This window comes from Chaetodon trifascialis, chromosome 5 (assembly GCF_039877785.1).
Source record: "Chaetodon trifascialis isolate fChaTrf1 chromosome 5, fChaTrf1.hap1, whole genome shotgun sequence".
Classification (NCBI taxonomy): Eukaryota; Metazoa; Chordata; class Actinopteri; order Chaetodontiformes; family Chaetodontidae; genus Chaetodon; species Chaetodon trifascialis.
The window spans coordinates 16,156,613-16,172,837 of NC_092060.1; the positions used below are offsets into that span (position 1 = coordinate 16,156,613).

The window sequence follows — 16,225 nt, forward strand, 5'->3', positions numbered from 1 at the left end:
CACCCGACCTCTGGAATCTCAGGCCCTCGCACTTCTCATTCAGAGGAAGGGGAGGGAGGGCAGGCACGGACGGACGTGCGGTGGAACCCAACTGGATGACCCCTTTATTTTGTTAGCTGTGTTTGCTGGTGTGAGGATGGTTTTCAGGGTTTTCAGGATGTGTTTGTGTGTGTGCGTCTGTGTGTGGGTGAGATGTGTATCTTGTCTTATCATAGGCCTTGACTATCTATCCACATAATCTGTGGACGTTGAACTGAGGATTACAGAGGATTTGTTCAAAGCAGAGTGAGCCTCAGGCGGCGTTGTAGATTTTGTTTGTCTGCCTGGAGCCCATCAGATAGAGAGAACATGGCCTGTGTTAGAGCAAAGAAGTGACTCTCCTTATATTTCTGTGCAACGCAAGGCCACAGCAGCAAATCCTTCAAGCCTCAAACAGCTTGAAGAGAGAGCAAGAGACAGAGAGAGAGACAGAGAGAGGGAGAGAGAGGGAGAGAGAGAGAGAGAGAGAGAGAGAGAGAGAGAGAGAGAGAGAGAGACTTAGATTTGTGTACTAAATTAAGTGAAGGGGGCGGGGGTTTTTAAAGAAAAGGCACAGGGGGGTGTTTTTTGCCCCTCTCTCCCCTTTTCTCTCTCCCTGCTGGTCTCCTTGGTCACACACATGCACACATCCTCACGCACACACAAACACTGACGAGGGCTCTGTCCTGCTATGGCCACCACCACCACCACCACCGAGGAGAGCTCTCCGGTCCCGGCCACCGTAGCACCCCAGCAGCCTGACTTGGAAAGTAGTGTAGAACCCGGCTCAGCGGCAAAGCCTGAGCCCAGCGAGGCCCAACCTGACAGAGAGGAAAAGGAGGATGAGGAAGAGGAGGAAGGGGGACCAGGGCAGGAGAATGCAAGAGGGCAGAGTTTGGACCCGGAGTGGGTGGAGGAGAGGTTCAGGATCGACAGGAAGAAGTTGGAGAACATGTTGTATGGTGAGTGGGCTGAGATGTGCCTGAGCTCCGTGCTTTTGCTCTCATGCTCTTCCCCCCAAACTGCTTTTTCTCTTTTTGAAGCCTTCCTGTGTGCTCTACCTCACAGCCTCTGTTATCTCCCTGACCCTGGGTGTCTGTCAGGGCCTCCAGCTGGCTGCGCCCTTGTCGTCACCATCAGTATAGCTGCCATCCACTTAGCTCCTGTTGCTGTATCACCATGATTTATGACCTGCAATGGCTTATGCATCAGAAGTCGTTTTTGCTATTATCATTCTTATCTGGGCAGCAGAGGTAGCTGCCTCTGTTAGTTATCGATGCCTGGCAGGTTTATGACAAATGCGTCCCCTGTGTTACTGGGGAAACTCTTTCTGACAGTGCGCTACCAGTGCAGATAGTGGCTGATGTTTGTCCTCACACAGACTCCTGATGGGAAAGCTTGAGTGAATTCTGCTCCGATAGCTGCAGCTTGTTTTAATGTGTGTACAGGTGGGACTGTGCTTTGCAGCTGTTTGAGCAGCCTCAGTCAGGCAGTAAATGTTGTATCTCATCCCTTCAGGTTCTAATCTATCAGACTGCACTTGAGACTTCACTCTGAGCGTTCTGCTTTTTTATACATTCCCTCTCGATTTTTCAGTTGTTATTTAATTTTTTGGTCAAGTGGGAGGTCTTTGCGTCAGCAAATGCCATTGATGTGATTAGTTGTCTCTAGGCTAATTTGTGGTCCCCCCGCACCACCACCTTCTCTCTCCACCCCATACTGTTCTCTTCCCATTCCTCAGCTCTGGCCAGCGTATCCCATGGTGATGAGGGGGGTTGAGGGCGTTCCTGGGTCCCCCCGTACCCTGTAAATGTCGCCGTGGAGCGATGGCCTTTTAAAATTGTTTATGTTCCCGGCAACCTCTTGTTCCAGTTGGCAAATTTCAGCCAAGTCAACATTTAAATGTTGACTTTCCACACATGCTTGATATTGAGCACTTGCGCTGTAAACAGAGGAATGTTGTGCTGTTGACCAACAGAATGTGACACTGCAGGAATTATCAAATGTGCGTTTATCTTCATCCGTCTGTTCTTTATGTTTCCATGTCATGTGCCCTTCAGCTCCAAAGCACAGAGATGGTGAGACAGGAGAGGAGTTTTTCGACAGAGTAAGTAGAACTCATTTCATTCATGAATCCAAACCTGACACAAAAAAGAAACGCTGCTCTCCTCTGTGAAAGCCACCAATAACCACCAGTGCATAAGCCTCCTGGTTAAATGCAGCTTACAGATCAGCGAGAGCATCCTGCCACCATTTTCACATTTGTTCCACACTCTGCATCCATGATTACTGGTTTTGTGGAGGTGATAATTGCAGTCTTTGAAATGCAGATGAGGCCTTGTATTCTTAGAGATCTGCTGTGTGTCTGGATACGTTTATGTGTGTGTTCTGATTGTCTCTGTGTCTTTACGGCATACAATGACAGCCCCACCATTGTTTCTCACTCCCTCCTATTGTTCGTGTTTCCACAGGTGATGAGAGAGACTGACACTCAGGTGAAATGGCCGTCCAAGCTAAAGATTGGAGCCAAGTCAAAGAAAGGTGACAAATTCTTTGTATTTCAGTCAAAATCAGTGCTCCGAGTTTCACATCCTCCCTGTTGCTTGTTTGCTTTGACATACTAAAGCATTTTAACTGAACTCCTATTACATCTAGATCCACATGTGAAGGTGGAAGGGAAGAGAGCCAATGTTTTGGAAGCCAAAAAGAAGATACTAGAAGTGCTGGAAACCAGGGTGAGGGTTTAAATTATTTGGATTTTCATGTTGTAAAATTTAACCTGCAGGAGGGAAAGATTTTGCAGCTTGGCTGGATCTTTTAATAATTTGTGCTTTTTCATGTTGAATTCGCCCTCATGGACACCTGACAGCAGCAAAACATTGAAAAGTAATGTGCATAAATGACGCCACTGTATATATATAACCCAGGTGAACAAGGTGACTCTAAAGATGGATGTGGCCTATACAGAGCACTCCCACGTGATTGGGAAAGGTGGTGGAAACATCAAAAAGGTGATGGAGGTCACATCGTGTCACATCCATTTCCCAGACTCCAACCGCCACAACACGACTGGAGAGAAAAGCAACCAGGTGACGTAAAGAAAGCACTTTAGTGAGCCAGCAACTCTCAATTGCAGATCCTTCCAGATGTGTTTTAAGATGTATTATATAAAACACACACTTCGACTAAGACTCTATTTCTGATAAGGCTTTTCCAAAAAAAAAGAAAAAAAAAGACATCTACTCCTTCTTCCTCGTTAAAAATCCTGAATATATGATTATGCACACACTGTACGTGTCATTTCAAAAGGACTAAGCTACTTCACAGGAGATTGTAAGTTGAATATTGGACCAGGATTGGCTTCCAAACTACTTGTGATGTCACAAATCATGCTCGCAGGCCCGCCGCTTTCCTCTGAAAACTGGATTTTCAATGAGCACAGAGAAAATATCCACTTTTAGCAGGTGACTGTGAACACATCCTTCTATTGTCAAGCTCTGCACATATGTCATTCTACATAGTGCAGCTCAAATATTCAACTGTAGGAAAAAGAGGAAAAATATATATGTTTGAGTGGAGGTGGACTTTAAGCAGCTGAAAACAATCTTTTTTTAAAAGCCATCTGTTTTTTCAACTTCTGCCAGGTCTCCATTGCTGGGCCCATCGAGGGAGTGGAAGAAGCCAGGAGGAGGATAAGAGTGAGTGGTCAATGTATAATCTGAGTTGAGACTATAGATTTTTATTTGTCTCAAAACTCAATTTCTTCACTCCTGTCAAGACACAGCGATCAATAGAGTGATTAATAGAATGGCTGGCAGGAAGGAGACAGGTATATTTGTCAAAAGGCGTCTGTCTGTCTTTGTCTCTCACATTTCTTTATTTACCGCGCTCCATCACACTCTTGTTTTCCATCTTCTCCGGCCTAGGACCTGCAGCCATTGTCCTTGACCTTTGACCTCCCAGTCAGTCTGGTGCCCCAGACTCTGCCAGATGCAGGCTCCCCACTCATCCAGCAGGTAGTGCAGACTTTGGGGGTCAGTGTGAGCTTCAGGGCTCTGCCACCGCATCCTCAAGCACAAACTGTCTTCTATGAAAGCTGCTGCACCGTCTGGGGCCTGCAGGGCAACGCAGCTGCTGTCAAGGTTAGTGTCAAACACTTTAGAGAGACATTTAATCCAGTTCATACACATTAGAATAAGATCTACTTAATGCACATCATATAATATCATCTATCCATCATTATCTGGCAGAAGGCGACCTGCATCCTGATGGACCTGCTGCTGGGGTCAGAGGTCACAGGCAGTATGGTGAGCAGTCAGCTGGATGTCACCTCCCAGCAGCATCTCTTCCTATTGGGGCAGAACGGAGCTCACTTCTTGAGTGTCATGCACCAGACCCAGACCCAGATCATCCTACCAGACCTCAGCGCTCCTCAAAGCCCTCCATCACTGCTCATCCAGGGCAGCCCTGATGGAGTGTGTCTGGCCCGGCAGCAGCTCATGGTGCAGTACTGTTTTTATTTATGCTAAAGAGCAATCCTGAGAGGTAGCAAGTACATTTTTTTTAATCTTTATATCCTCCTTCACTGCTGTAAGAACAAGAAGTTTTATTTGTCTGTTATTTTACCTTTGTGTGCACATCCAGGACTGCCTGCCTGTGTGTTTGATGTTTGACATGCGTGAAGATGGGGAGGCAGATCCTTGTAAAATGGCTCAGATGATGCAAAACCTGGGAGTATTCATCAGTGTCAAGCCCAAAGTAAAACAGACCAGCAAGGTACAAATTCATCAATGTAGCTTTGCTGCTTTGTTATTGTTAGACTCACCCCATCTCAAAAGAAATGGTAATTTTTGTTGTTTTGTTCTCCCAGTTCCACCTTTCGAATTCACTTCAATCTTGGACTACACAGCAGTGCTTGTGATTGCTAATTTAATACTCGCTGGATTAAGAAACATCTATTGAAATGTTTCTTGAATGTTCACTTTGATTTTGGATGAAGAACTACTCTGCCCTGTAGTCTCACATGCTGTGCTGTGTTAAATACTAATGCAAATCTCTGTATTGGTGTGTATTTATCAGTCAGTGGTGGTTAAAGGTCTCGAAAGGAACATCTCCTGTCTTTATGAGGCCCGCTGTCTGCTCCTGGGCTTAGATTCCTGTGAGACTGCTAAGGTAACGGAAATGACCCCCGACCCCTCGTTAGCTGGCAGCGGGCTGACCAACTATTGGCTCAACATGTTGCTTCAGCAGCTTCGTCTCTCTGAGCAGGGTGAGCACGCACACATACATGAGTCTGTGTAGGTGCATTTCCATCTAAATGTCATGCCAGTTGGAAAAGCACTGTGAAAGTAACTCTCAATGTTTCTTCAAGGTTCATCATGGCATGTTGCTTCTGCTGCACACCTAATCCTTTTTATTATGTTTTAGACAAAACAACCCAACCCCCCAAAACATTATTATATATGGAAAAATATGTAATCTTCACTCTTGTTTATTCTCTCTTTACAGCAACTTTCTATGTGTTCTAATTATTGTTACAATTTGACCTTTTTGTGAATGAAAATGTTTTCCTGGCTTTTCTATTTGAGCTGTTTTTCATGCACACATTTTCACACTCTGATCTTTTACTCGCTATCATGTCCCCTCTTGCTGACAGCCTCTGTTCCTGCTCCCACTCCAGAGGCGCTAAGTAGTTCAAAGCCCCGGCCCTCCCCTCCACCAGGTCTCACCCCTCCTGCTGACGAGGGGAGGACAGGACTGAAGGGAACAGACAGCCGGCCACTGGAGAAGGTTTCGCATTGTTTACAAACTGCTAAAAATCTTGAAATCTTGAAACAGACCACTGAATTTTGTCCTCTTCGCCAGATCCTAGAAAATGATGACATGTCTGGCCAATCGGAGGATGAGAGCCCTATGGTCGTGGTGATGTCATCATCGGAGGTGTGTGATGCAGTCAGCAGCCTCAGCAGGGCGGGACTGATGGATCGGAGAGGGAGTCTCCAGGGTCCTGAGATTGCCAAGGTTTTCGTTCAGGGCAGACGCCATTCAACAGGGCAGGCACTAACATACAGGTGAGCACTCACAGAGACAATCACCTGTTTTAGTCACTTGTGGGGGAATTGTTTTGAAGTCCCTGATGACTTACCGTAATGTTAACCAGCAGTGCAAAACTCAACTCTCAAAAATAAGAAAAACAGCAATAAAATTGGGAAATATTGCTTAAAATAAGCAAAATTATCATCCAACAGATCAGGATAATTTAATACAAAGAAATTCTGACTTTAACAAAGCAGTTACTTGTCAGTGTTTATCAATAATGTTGGAAATTCTAGTTTGAAACATTAAGTTACTCAGAACCGGTAATAAATTCTCAGTAAGAAGTTATGTCATCTTATTAAGTACAGAAAGCTTGGAAAAGTGAAATGCTCTAACATAAAACTTGCCTGGTGAGACGGTACATCTTGTCAGACAAAAAACAAGCTTATTTCCTTAATTTTAGATATTTCATCTTACTTAGATTTCACTTTTGGCTGAGTGTGTCATTCTAACCTAAACCAAAAACCAAATCATAAGACCACACTACAAATGGTTAACTGTGAGGGGACCAAGGGTCTGTTCTGAGGTCATAGGGAGATTTTTGCCCCCTATGACTTGATTAATACACACACACCTGCATGTGCCAGATGTTGAGGATCTACAGATATCACAGAAAAGGACAGCTTGTTGACCTATATTTTGCTTTTTGCTGAGTCTCTGTCCTTTTGTGGTTCTCTGGATAGAAAAACCTCGTGGCACTGTGCAGTTTTAATGGAGCAGCTCTCCCTTGATATGATCCATAATTACAGAGTATCGACGCACTGGGTCTCATATCCTACTATTGAATTGATACTGTTACTAAAGAAAGAGTTCAGAAGCTCTCAAATGCTACACAGCCATCACAGTTTAACATTTTCTCTCCATCTGTGTGTGTGTGTGTGTGTCCTGAATGTGCCAGACTGCTGAACGCAGAGATGGAGGGAGGGAGGAGTGAGCGGAGGAACAGCCTGAGGAGAGATGTGACGCTGGTTCAGGATGTTTGCGCTGACTCATCCAAGGCTGAGGTGAGGAAGAACAGGAATTGTAGGTCACTTTCTTTTTTGCCCTCACAAAATGATGTACTGTGTCTATGTGCAACCTTACTTAGCTGCAGCTATATCTCAGTAGAGAGACAATCAAGTCTTTCTGAACCCCTGAAAGACTTTTGACACTGACTGTGTTTAGTGTTTTAGAGAAGATTACTTGTAGAGGAGGAGTGTGTATGAGAGAGAAAGACAGGCCTTGCATACCAAACTGAAGATAGATAGAACATGACAGGAACCTTTTATTTGTGCTGTTATATAACTGATTTATCCTCACGCCCCTGACCCCGGCGCAATTTGATTTTGAGAATTGATTTTTGTGTTTGCTTGCTTCCCTTCTTATTTGTCATCTCTCACTCAAAGTTTACTGTATGGAGGATTAACAAGTTTACTGCCAGCAGGAAGAGTTAGGTTGCTCCTGCCTGTCCTCAGTAACCAGAGGAAAAAACAAAAATCAATTTCATGCATTATTTACCCACTCTATTTCCTGTTTGTGTTTTGTAGGATTATGACTATGAGAAGAAGAAACTGCTGGCAACCAGAGGTTAGTGCACCTAAGTGTTTAATATTTTTTCCTGTCTTATTCTGGTATCAGGAGCCCTGCAAAGGCTTCTGCAACAACAATTAGGGCACTGTTAAGCAAGCATTTCTTTTTTTTTATTGATCTATTGTTGCTGTGTACTGCAGATAAATATATTAAAAACACATTCTGCAGAGGAAATTGGTCCAAAAATTCTTACTATATATTTTTTGTTTTGCTTGTTCAAACAGCCAAGCTGTTGTTTTTGGAGCTGAACCAGGCACATCCTGGAAGAGTACTTTAAATCAGATCCTCAAACAACATTAAATCAAGGGAATTAGTTATTTTTCTGCAAAAGTGCACAAGCTTTGGTCATAATGTTGTTAAAACGTGATTTAATGTCATATGATTGTCCAGGCTGAAGTAGCCTTTTTAGTTTATTCAAGCATGTTATGGAGGGAACACATTAATATCCTGAGCAGAGGCAGGGACTTGATAGAGGGGGCCCTATTTCAGTGCTGCTCACTGCCAAGACAACTGATGAAGGGGACCTGTTTATGGGCTTCACTGTGCCAACATTATAATAGAGTAGCACTGGCACTCCCACTTAATTCAGACGGGGCAGATACACAATGCAGACAACACACATATGCACCCAGCCACAGCTGTGTGCGCACTCTCGTACACACACATGCATGGACACACACACACACACACACAAGAAACACCACCTCATCCATCATGCAGAATGAGAGATACTGGGAAGATCTGCAGCCAAATGGTACTAAATTCCCTTAGTGTTGCTTTATGGGATTATGAATTAGCAGTTTGAATGGGCCATCTGCCTCACAGTCATTAAGACACCCATATGCCAGTATATGAATGGGACATTTACTCACAAAAAACACACACATACACACACAAACGACAACCCACCAGCTATAATCCTATTGATATCACACTCTTTGGAGTGCTGTTACAGCTTTTATCACACATTCACACATGGATTCTGTTTTCGTGCCAAAAGTGGGCCAGGGTCACTTGTTTGTCATTTGAGTGTGTGTATCTGTCTGCGTTTCAGTAATTTGAGTTTTATTAAGCATGCCACATGCTGGCGAGGAGAAGCACTGTTTGTGATTCATTATTTAACACCTGAACCCAACTTGTCCATTTCAGAGTATCAGAGGACAAACCTGCATTCTGGTGATGGACAGACTGTGGTTATATGCACTTTTGTATGCTACAGCAATATGCTATGATTCATATTTTCGAATTAACAGTTAGCGGATCAAATGACTATGTTTAATGTGAAAGGTGTTGCTCATTGTGAGTTACTGCTTGACTTTGCACTTTCCGTGGTGTAGAGGGTGAAGAGGAAGGGAGAGAGGACAGTCCCCTGTGGGGCCCCAGTGTTGCTGACCACTCTGTCTGACACAGTGTTGCAGGTGCACATACTGTGGTCTGCCAGTCCACAATCCAGGACACTAGGGGGGCGTCCATCTGCATAGATGTCAGATGTCAGATTTGTGGTTCACAATAGCATTATCAGAGAAAAATGAAGGCGGTCTTTGCGTTCAATGAGTTTACTGCATCCTTTCAGATTTCAATGCCTCATATATTCCATAGAAAAGAGCCAGCGATACCAGCTATAGTAAAGAGCATGAGAAGATGTGACTTCTCTATGTAACCTTATATTTTTAGCTAAACCTCATCCCTTTCATCAGTGTTGTTTTCAGACAGGCTCCTGTTCTTAGTAAAAGGATCAAATAAGCTACCTCCCCAGCACCAAAGTGTAAACAAAATTAGTTGCTGGCTGGTGAACTTTTAGCAGCATTGAGCCAGATATCTCTCTCAGGAGTTGGTGGGGAGCAAAACGGCTGAAAGAAGAGAGAGCAAATACTGGATTTACTTTTGCCAGATGACCAGACACATGACTCTAAAATGAATGCTGATAATACTCAAGACCTAATCAGCAAATCTTGGCTCATGCATGGTGTGATAAACCTTGAGTGTGTTATATCAGCCATGCAGAGGAAGCCTGTGGTCACAGAGGTCCGGACGCCGACAGACACCTGGAGCGGCCTTGGTTTCTCTAAGTCAATGCCAGCGGAGGCCGTCAAAGAGCTGCGCAACATCAGCCGACGCAGCTACAAACCCTACCTGAGCACCATCAATAGCCAGCATCAGGTACAAATGAATATTATGCTAACTTAATGCATGGCTTGACTATTTGAAACAAAATCAACTTCCAGACTTAGCATAGTTCATTTTGATGGTTCATTTTAGCTGCAGCTGGCTTGCCTTATACTTTGGCTGGACTTGCTGAATTCTTTTGAGCTGCTAAAGATGTTTTTGTTGCAGTGCGTCGAAACAAGCACCCCTATTGCGTCTCATTTACTGGTATTGCCCCCTAACAGTTTAAAGCATTTATCTCACTGTGTGGTAAGTACTACCAATTTGTACGCTCAATTACCTGGGGTCTGATACTATCGCCTCAGTCAACACAGTCACTCCTCAGCAACCTGTTTACCTGAGCTGTTTCAGCTCATCTCCCTGGCTTTTAAAAAGCTTCCTGATCGGCTGCTCTCTGACTGCTCAGAGCCAGTGATGGAGAAGCACACTCACTTAGGTTAATAAGAGCAAGACTCATTCCTCCGACAAGTTCAATTTTCTACTGAGGCCCATGCAGCTGGGAGGAAGCATGCACTATGGCCTCCACATTGATAATTTCCTGAGAGAGCGCTACTATCCCACGTCAGCCAAGGGCAGCAAATGAGCTGGTTTAGAAACATGATTAATGGCCTTTCTTATTAAATCTTTGGATCTATGCATATTATGTCCTCTGAAACCTTCTGCACACAAGAGCAATTGTGATCGCTTGTCTCATGACCTCTAGCACTGACAAAGAGAGGAGAGATGAAAGAAGGGGGTGGTTACAGAAGTACAAGGTGCTGCTGTGAAATGCGTGCAGATGAAAGGAACTCCAGTAAATTTTTAATACCATCACAATGTCTCTGTCTCCTTCTTGTCATGTGCTGCTCAGACGGGGAAGGTGTATAACAGGAGTGACTCAGAGAACTGGAGGGACCGACGTGGATCTTCCTCCCTGCCTGTCTCCTCCTCCTCCTCCTCCTCCTCCTCCTCTTCCTCTTCCTCCTCCCCATCCTCACCCCCATCTACTTTCTCCTCATCCACCTCCTCCTTCCCTGCATTTGCATCGTCAGTGAACAGAAGCAGAGATGACAAACCCTGTAAGTCTCACCTGTGTGTTTTCAAGTTCTACAAAACAAACCGGACCACTTGTAACCTTTTCCTCTGGACTTTGGCCTCTAATGTCTAGTGGAGAGTTTCCCGAGCAGCAGCAACAGCTACTTTGAAGGTGCGTGCTCATCGAGGAGGGCGTCGACCTGCAGCCAGCGGAGCCCCTCTCCCCAAATGACAGATGACCTGCCTGAGCTGCTCAGCCAACTTGGCCTTATTAAATACATTGATGTGTTTGAACAACAAGAGGTAAAGGTGTATAGAAGTGTCTGAAAATACATTTTCATCATCACTTACACATTAAACTGGTTTTAAGTTGGGTTGGTTGTAGAGAACTTGCTGCAGATACACAATACACATTAAAAACAAGCGCGCGCACACACACACACACACACACACACACATACACACACACACGCACACACGCACACACACACACGCACACATGCACACACACACACACACACACAGCCAAAAGTGTTATGCATTATTAATGAGCATCATGATGCAACTGCTATCTGTACTCATCCAGATTGACTACCAGACATTTCTCACTCTGTCTGATGAAGATCTGAAGGAAGTGGGTGTCTCCACCTTTGGAGCCAGACGCAAGATGTTATTGGCAATTTCAGGTGAGAATCTGATGTCCTAGCTTGGACTCAGATCTGCTTCTCCATCTGTCATCGTGGCAGGTGGCGCTTGCCTCCTCTTGTGAAAATGATAGTTATTTATCTTCCTATCCAGACCTGAATAAGAGCAAGAGGAGGCTCTCAGATACACCTGCAGTGAAGCCTGGCTACCTGGAGGGCGGTGCTAGCGGTCGACTACCACGAATCAGGGATCTGGAAGTTGCTGCTCAGAGTAATCGCTGGTGAGAGGAGATGCCAAGCAACTCTGAGCACCATCTGACTGACGTGGAGCTACTCAGCCTCTAAAAAAGTGCAGTGCAGAGGTCAAACTTGCTTGAAACTGGCCTGAAGAACAGTAAACATTTGAATCCAGTGCCTTTAATCTACAGCCATACCCCAAAGCTTTTTATACAAAATCAAGACACAGGGGTCTTCCCTTCCAAACCTCTGATCCTTCGAGAAACAAAGTGTATGAAACACAAATGAACACGGGACTATGTTGACCCTTTGTGGTGTCTTTTATCATCATAAAGTGTCTTTCTTATGCAAATTCACTATATGCTTTGACTGTGTTTGAGTCCATGTTAACCACAACATTTATGCAATTGTAAATAGATATTTACAAAAATAAATCACACTGTACTGTGATAGCAGTGATGAATTAAATGCTACCTTCAAGGTTTGTCCATAGACTGTATTTTTTTGGATCTTTTATGCATTTATGCGAGATATGACAGGACGAGAGAAAAATGGTGAATGATATGCAAAGAAGATCCACAGCAAGACTCTCCTCAGGGGCCTTTCAATTATATGGCAAGTGCCTTAAGCCCTAGGCCACCAGGGCTCCCCTCAGAGCAGTATTTTTCATTCAAAGCCACATGTAACCAGCCAGACTGAGCAGGTTCTCTTCTCAAAGCAGGCCTCATGCCACTAGAGGGCACTGGTGTCACACACTGTGTTTAGAAATTCAAGTCACATTTGTGTTGCATGAAAAATAATGGATTTGTATGAGGAAGAAATGCAGTAACAACAGCATTAGAGCTCCTGGTGGACAAGGTGGAGTTGGCTTTGAAATATACAGTAGCAACAATCAGATAAGGGAGAAAAATGAATTAGAAAAGCCAAATGGGTGAATGCATTTATTGGTGTGAGGGTAATGTGACACTCCTTTTAATGTGGTTCGGTCTTGCCTGACTGCTCACCTGAAAGTTCCAATTTAATTTATCACTGTTGCCAGGAGTGAAGCCACTGGAACCGCTTATGAGTTGTTTCTTGTTTAATTTATTTAGCTGAGGGCTACACCCAGCAATTTAGTGCTATCAGAGGGACCTCACTGGCAGAGTATTAACAAGAGCAGTATAATCTCTCTCTAAATTTGCAAATTTGGACTAGTGTTGTTGGTTACCACATCGATGCGAATGATCCAAGAAACCTCCACCGGGGGGCATGAGGGGGTCTGATCCGTTCAGATGCTCCACAAGCTGGCTGGTGCAGCAGCAGCCAAGCAGGAAAGAGAGTGCGAGTGGAAGTGGTGGGCTGTGACAGATTAGGGAGAGATGATCCCTGCTTATTACAATGTCTCTGCCAATTACATAGGCGGGCTTTAGACCAGTGATCCTCAAATCTGGTCCTTGGGCTCTGGAGCACTGCGGGATTTCTATTCTGTCAGGTAGTTAATTGTTCTCTCCCATGGTTGCGGGTCTAAATCAGTGCTTGATCACACAGCTGGAATGAAAACTAACAGGAAGAACCAGCAGCAATGCGGACCCTCAGGACTTTGGAGAGCCACTTGGACCTTTCACCTGCTGGAGTGGCAATCTTGGCTCATGGCCCAGTTACATGGTAGGTATGCAAAATGAGGATGTGAAGTGACTCCATTTGCAGGGTGGTCCCAACTACTCAATATTAAGAAGATGCAGCAAAATTTAAAGCATTAAATGAAGGTGATTTGAGTCAGGGATGACAGATTTAAAGCTGCTACAATCGACATTTTATATTAATAATGGATCAAATGGCTTGTATTGATGAACCTATAGTTACTCTTCAGCTCTCATCGGCATGACATGTTTCAATATCTTTCACTTGACTGTGTTGCTTCACTCTCGCTGCTCTCATCAACAAAGTTTTCAGCTACAGTGAAAAGGCTGAAAAAAACAAATGTATGCTACCTACCCAGCACCCAGTGACGGGCAGACAAAGTTAATGACTTGCTGGTGAACACAATGGAGCATTTAGCAGCTAAAGAACTTAATATTTCCCTCAGATGCTGGTGGATAAGTTAAAATGAGGGTTAATATTAGATTTACACTCATCAGGTGGCCAGAGACGGGACTACAAATGAATAATGATGTTGCTCGGTGTCTGCTAGATGTGCAAATAAGCAAGCGTTTGCTAATGCAATCACAGATATGTCAGTGTTGTTTACAGCTCCATCCTGTAGGCGCCAAGTGGCCAAAAAAGTCAGTTAATGCAGATTTAGCATTCAGTGTTTTGATCAGGGTGTTGCCAGGTTTCCTCATAAACAGTCCATCAATCAGTCATGGGACTTAAAATCACTATAGATACAAAACTAAGCCAGGTATGAAAAAAACACAATCTTTTATATGATAGTAACTGCTGAATGCAAAGTTTTCTTTAAATGCATTCAAAAATTTACAAGAGAAACATAAATGACCACATGACTGATTGATGGAGTGAACAGCATGTAAGGAAACCAGAAACAACCTCACAAACCATCTTAATGAAGGGACGATAGCTGAAAACATTTGGTGCATGCTGGAGAAGAGCTTTGCAACATTTACACTTTGAGTTGGAAGTAGTTAGATCCAAGGATTTACCAATGATCAAAATCAAAGGGAAAGACAAACAGCCTTCTAATGACGGATTAATAACTAAGAGAAAACAGAAACATCTCACACTAAATGATAAACTTCCTCAAGTTGCTCTCTTCGTCCACCAATCATGGAAACCCCCTGGTCGTAGCCAATCACCGGTCTCAATGGAGACCCCTGGTCCATGGGAGGAGCCGTCCGACAGGGAAGCCATCTGTGGATAATAAAAAAAGCAGCCAATGGAGAAATGAAACAGAGGAATGGAGTGCCCTGAGGATAAAACACAACCATGCATCTCCCTTACTGAGATGAAGATGGAACTCACTCCAGGAGAGTGAGTGGGAGAGCGGAGGGAAATAGAAACAATAATGAGAGTTTGTGAGAGTGCTGGCGTGTAAAAGATATGGCTTATGGTGGCTGAAGGTACAAGTTAAGAGGAAAAATAATACGCCATCAAAATTCTAATACTTTGGGCTTCTGATTATTTGAATATATCCACATTATTCCTAGCCTCATGATACTCACGGAAATTTATGGGTGCAATTTCTTGTTATTCGTTTCACTGTACTGTTGGAAATAATTGGGGGAATAAATGATGTGGAAACAGCCTGTCACACAGCCTACAACTGAAGGAAGGGAGGACGACCTGGAGAAGTGGCCTTGGATAATGGACGGAAGTATATTTAGCTCTTTTTCCTTTCTATCTTGGAAAATAACCTAAATGATGTGAGAGCATAGCCTATCGCACCTTGAAGGAAAAGTCTGACATTTATAATCTTTCTTATGAAGAGTTAGATGAGAAGATCGTCACTGCTCTCGCTGTATATCTTAAGCTACCGGCCATTTTAGCTTAGCACAAAGTCTAAAACAGTGGAGCAGCTATCCTGGCTAAAGGAGATGACACATGCTAATTTGCTGGCTTTTGGGGTTCTGGTAGGTTGATTTTGTGACCTTTGGACAGAGTCGAGCAGTTTTCCCCATTTCCTATCTTCATGCTAAATAAGTCGGCTGCCGGTGGCTTCGAATTTACTGAACAGACATGAGAGTGGAATAAATCTTCTCATCTAACTCTTGATAGGAAAGATGATAAGTGTATTTGCCAAAATGTCAAACTTTTTTCCCTGTAAGGTACGATAGGCTGCGTTCACCCATCATTTGGGCTATTTTCCAAAAAAATAAAAGAAAAAGACACCTGTCATAACGCAGGCACAGCTTCAGTGGAAAGGGGCCCATAATTCCCACGAGGACAGGAATAAGGTTGGTACAATCCAGAAAAAAAAAAACAAAGAACAAAACAACATGTGATGAGAGATGAACGGGTGAAACATTTTCTTTCCAGCTCTTGTCATGTAGCCTGATGACAGAAGATGCTGCACTGGCCAGGGTCCCAGAATTGGGTGATTATACTCCCTCCACAGCTTCTGGCATAATTTGATGCACATAGTTAAGTCCATTGTCTATTGTATCTGACAGAGTGTGTTGTGAACTGCTGAATAGGCTTTTTCAAGCCAGAAGATTTGGTTGTCCTTTTAGCCTCCGATTGTTGGTACAGTGTGTTTTCAAAGTGCTGAGCGGGCAGTTTCAAGCCAGTGGGGTCAGCTGTCCCATTAGCCAGTGATATTACAAAAACACTCATTAAGCTTTTATGTTCTTTTGAGCACTGCCGCCTTTGTGATTCTCCTCTCTCAGAGGCAAGTGATAAGAGTATTTTCTGCCGCTACCATTTATGTCTGCTTCTAACAGGGGAGGCTGCTTTCTCAAGGTTGGAAAAGGTCAGAATTGATGGAGGGCTTTGATTGTTCTACTGCAGAGAAATCTGAGCTCCAGAAAAAATACAACTAAAAAGCA

The 16,225-nt window shown here is 43.9% G+C and overlaps 1 protein-coding gene across 1 annotated transcript; it reads left to right on the plus strand.

Annotated features, from left to right (window-relative positions):
- Positions 1–600: 600 nt before the first annotated feature.
- bicc2 (bicaudal C homolog 2) lies at positions 601–12,228 on the plus strand. Its single transcript, XM_070962716.1, has 19 exons — positions 601–980; positions 2,079–2,125; positions 2,490–2,559; positions 2,674–2,753; positions 2,946–3,107; positions 3,663–3,716; positions 3,945–4,160; positions 4,269–4,520; positions 4,663–4,794; positions 5,098–5,287; positions 5,675–5,808; positions 5,884–6,089; positions 7,013–7,118; positions 7,641–7,680; positions 9,680–9,843; positions 10,700–10,907; positions 10,997–11,166; positions 11,450–11,549; positions 11,662–12,228. Exons 1-19 carry the CDS (start codon positions 710–712, stop codon positions 11,790–11,792), a joined length of 2,733 nt encoding a protein of 910 aa, XP_070818817.1. The 5' UTR covers positions 601–709; the 3' UTR covers positions 11,793–12,228.
- Positions 12,229–16,225: the final 3,997 nt, after the last annotated feature.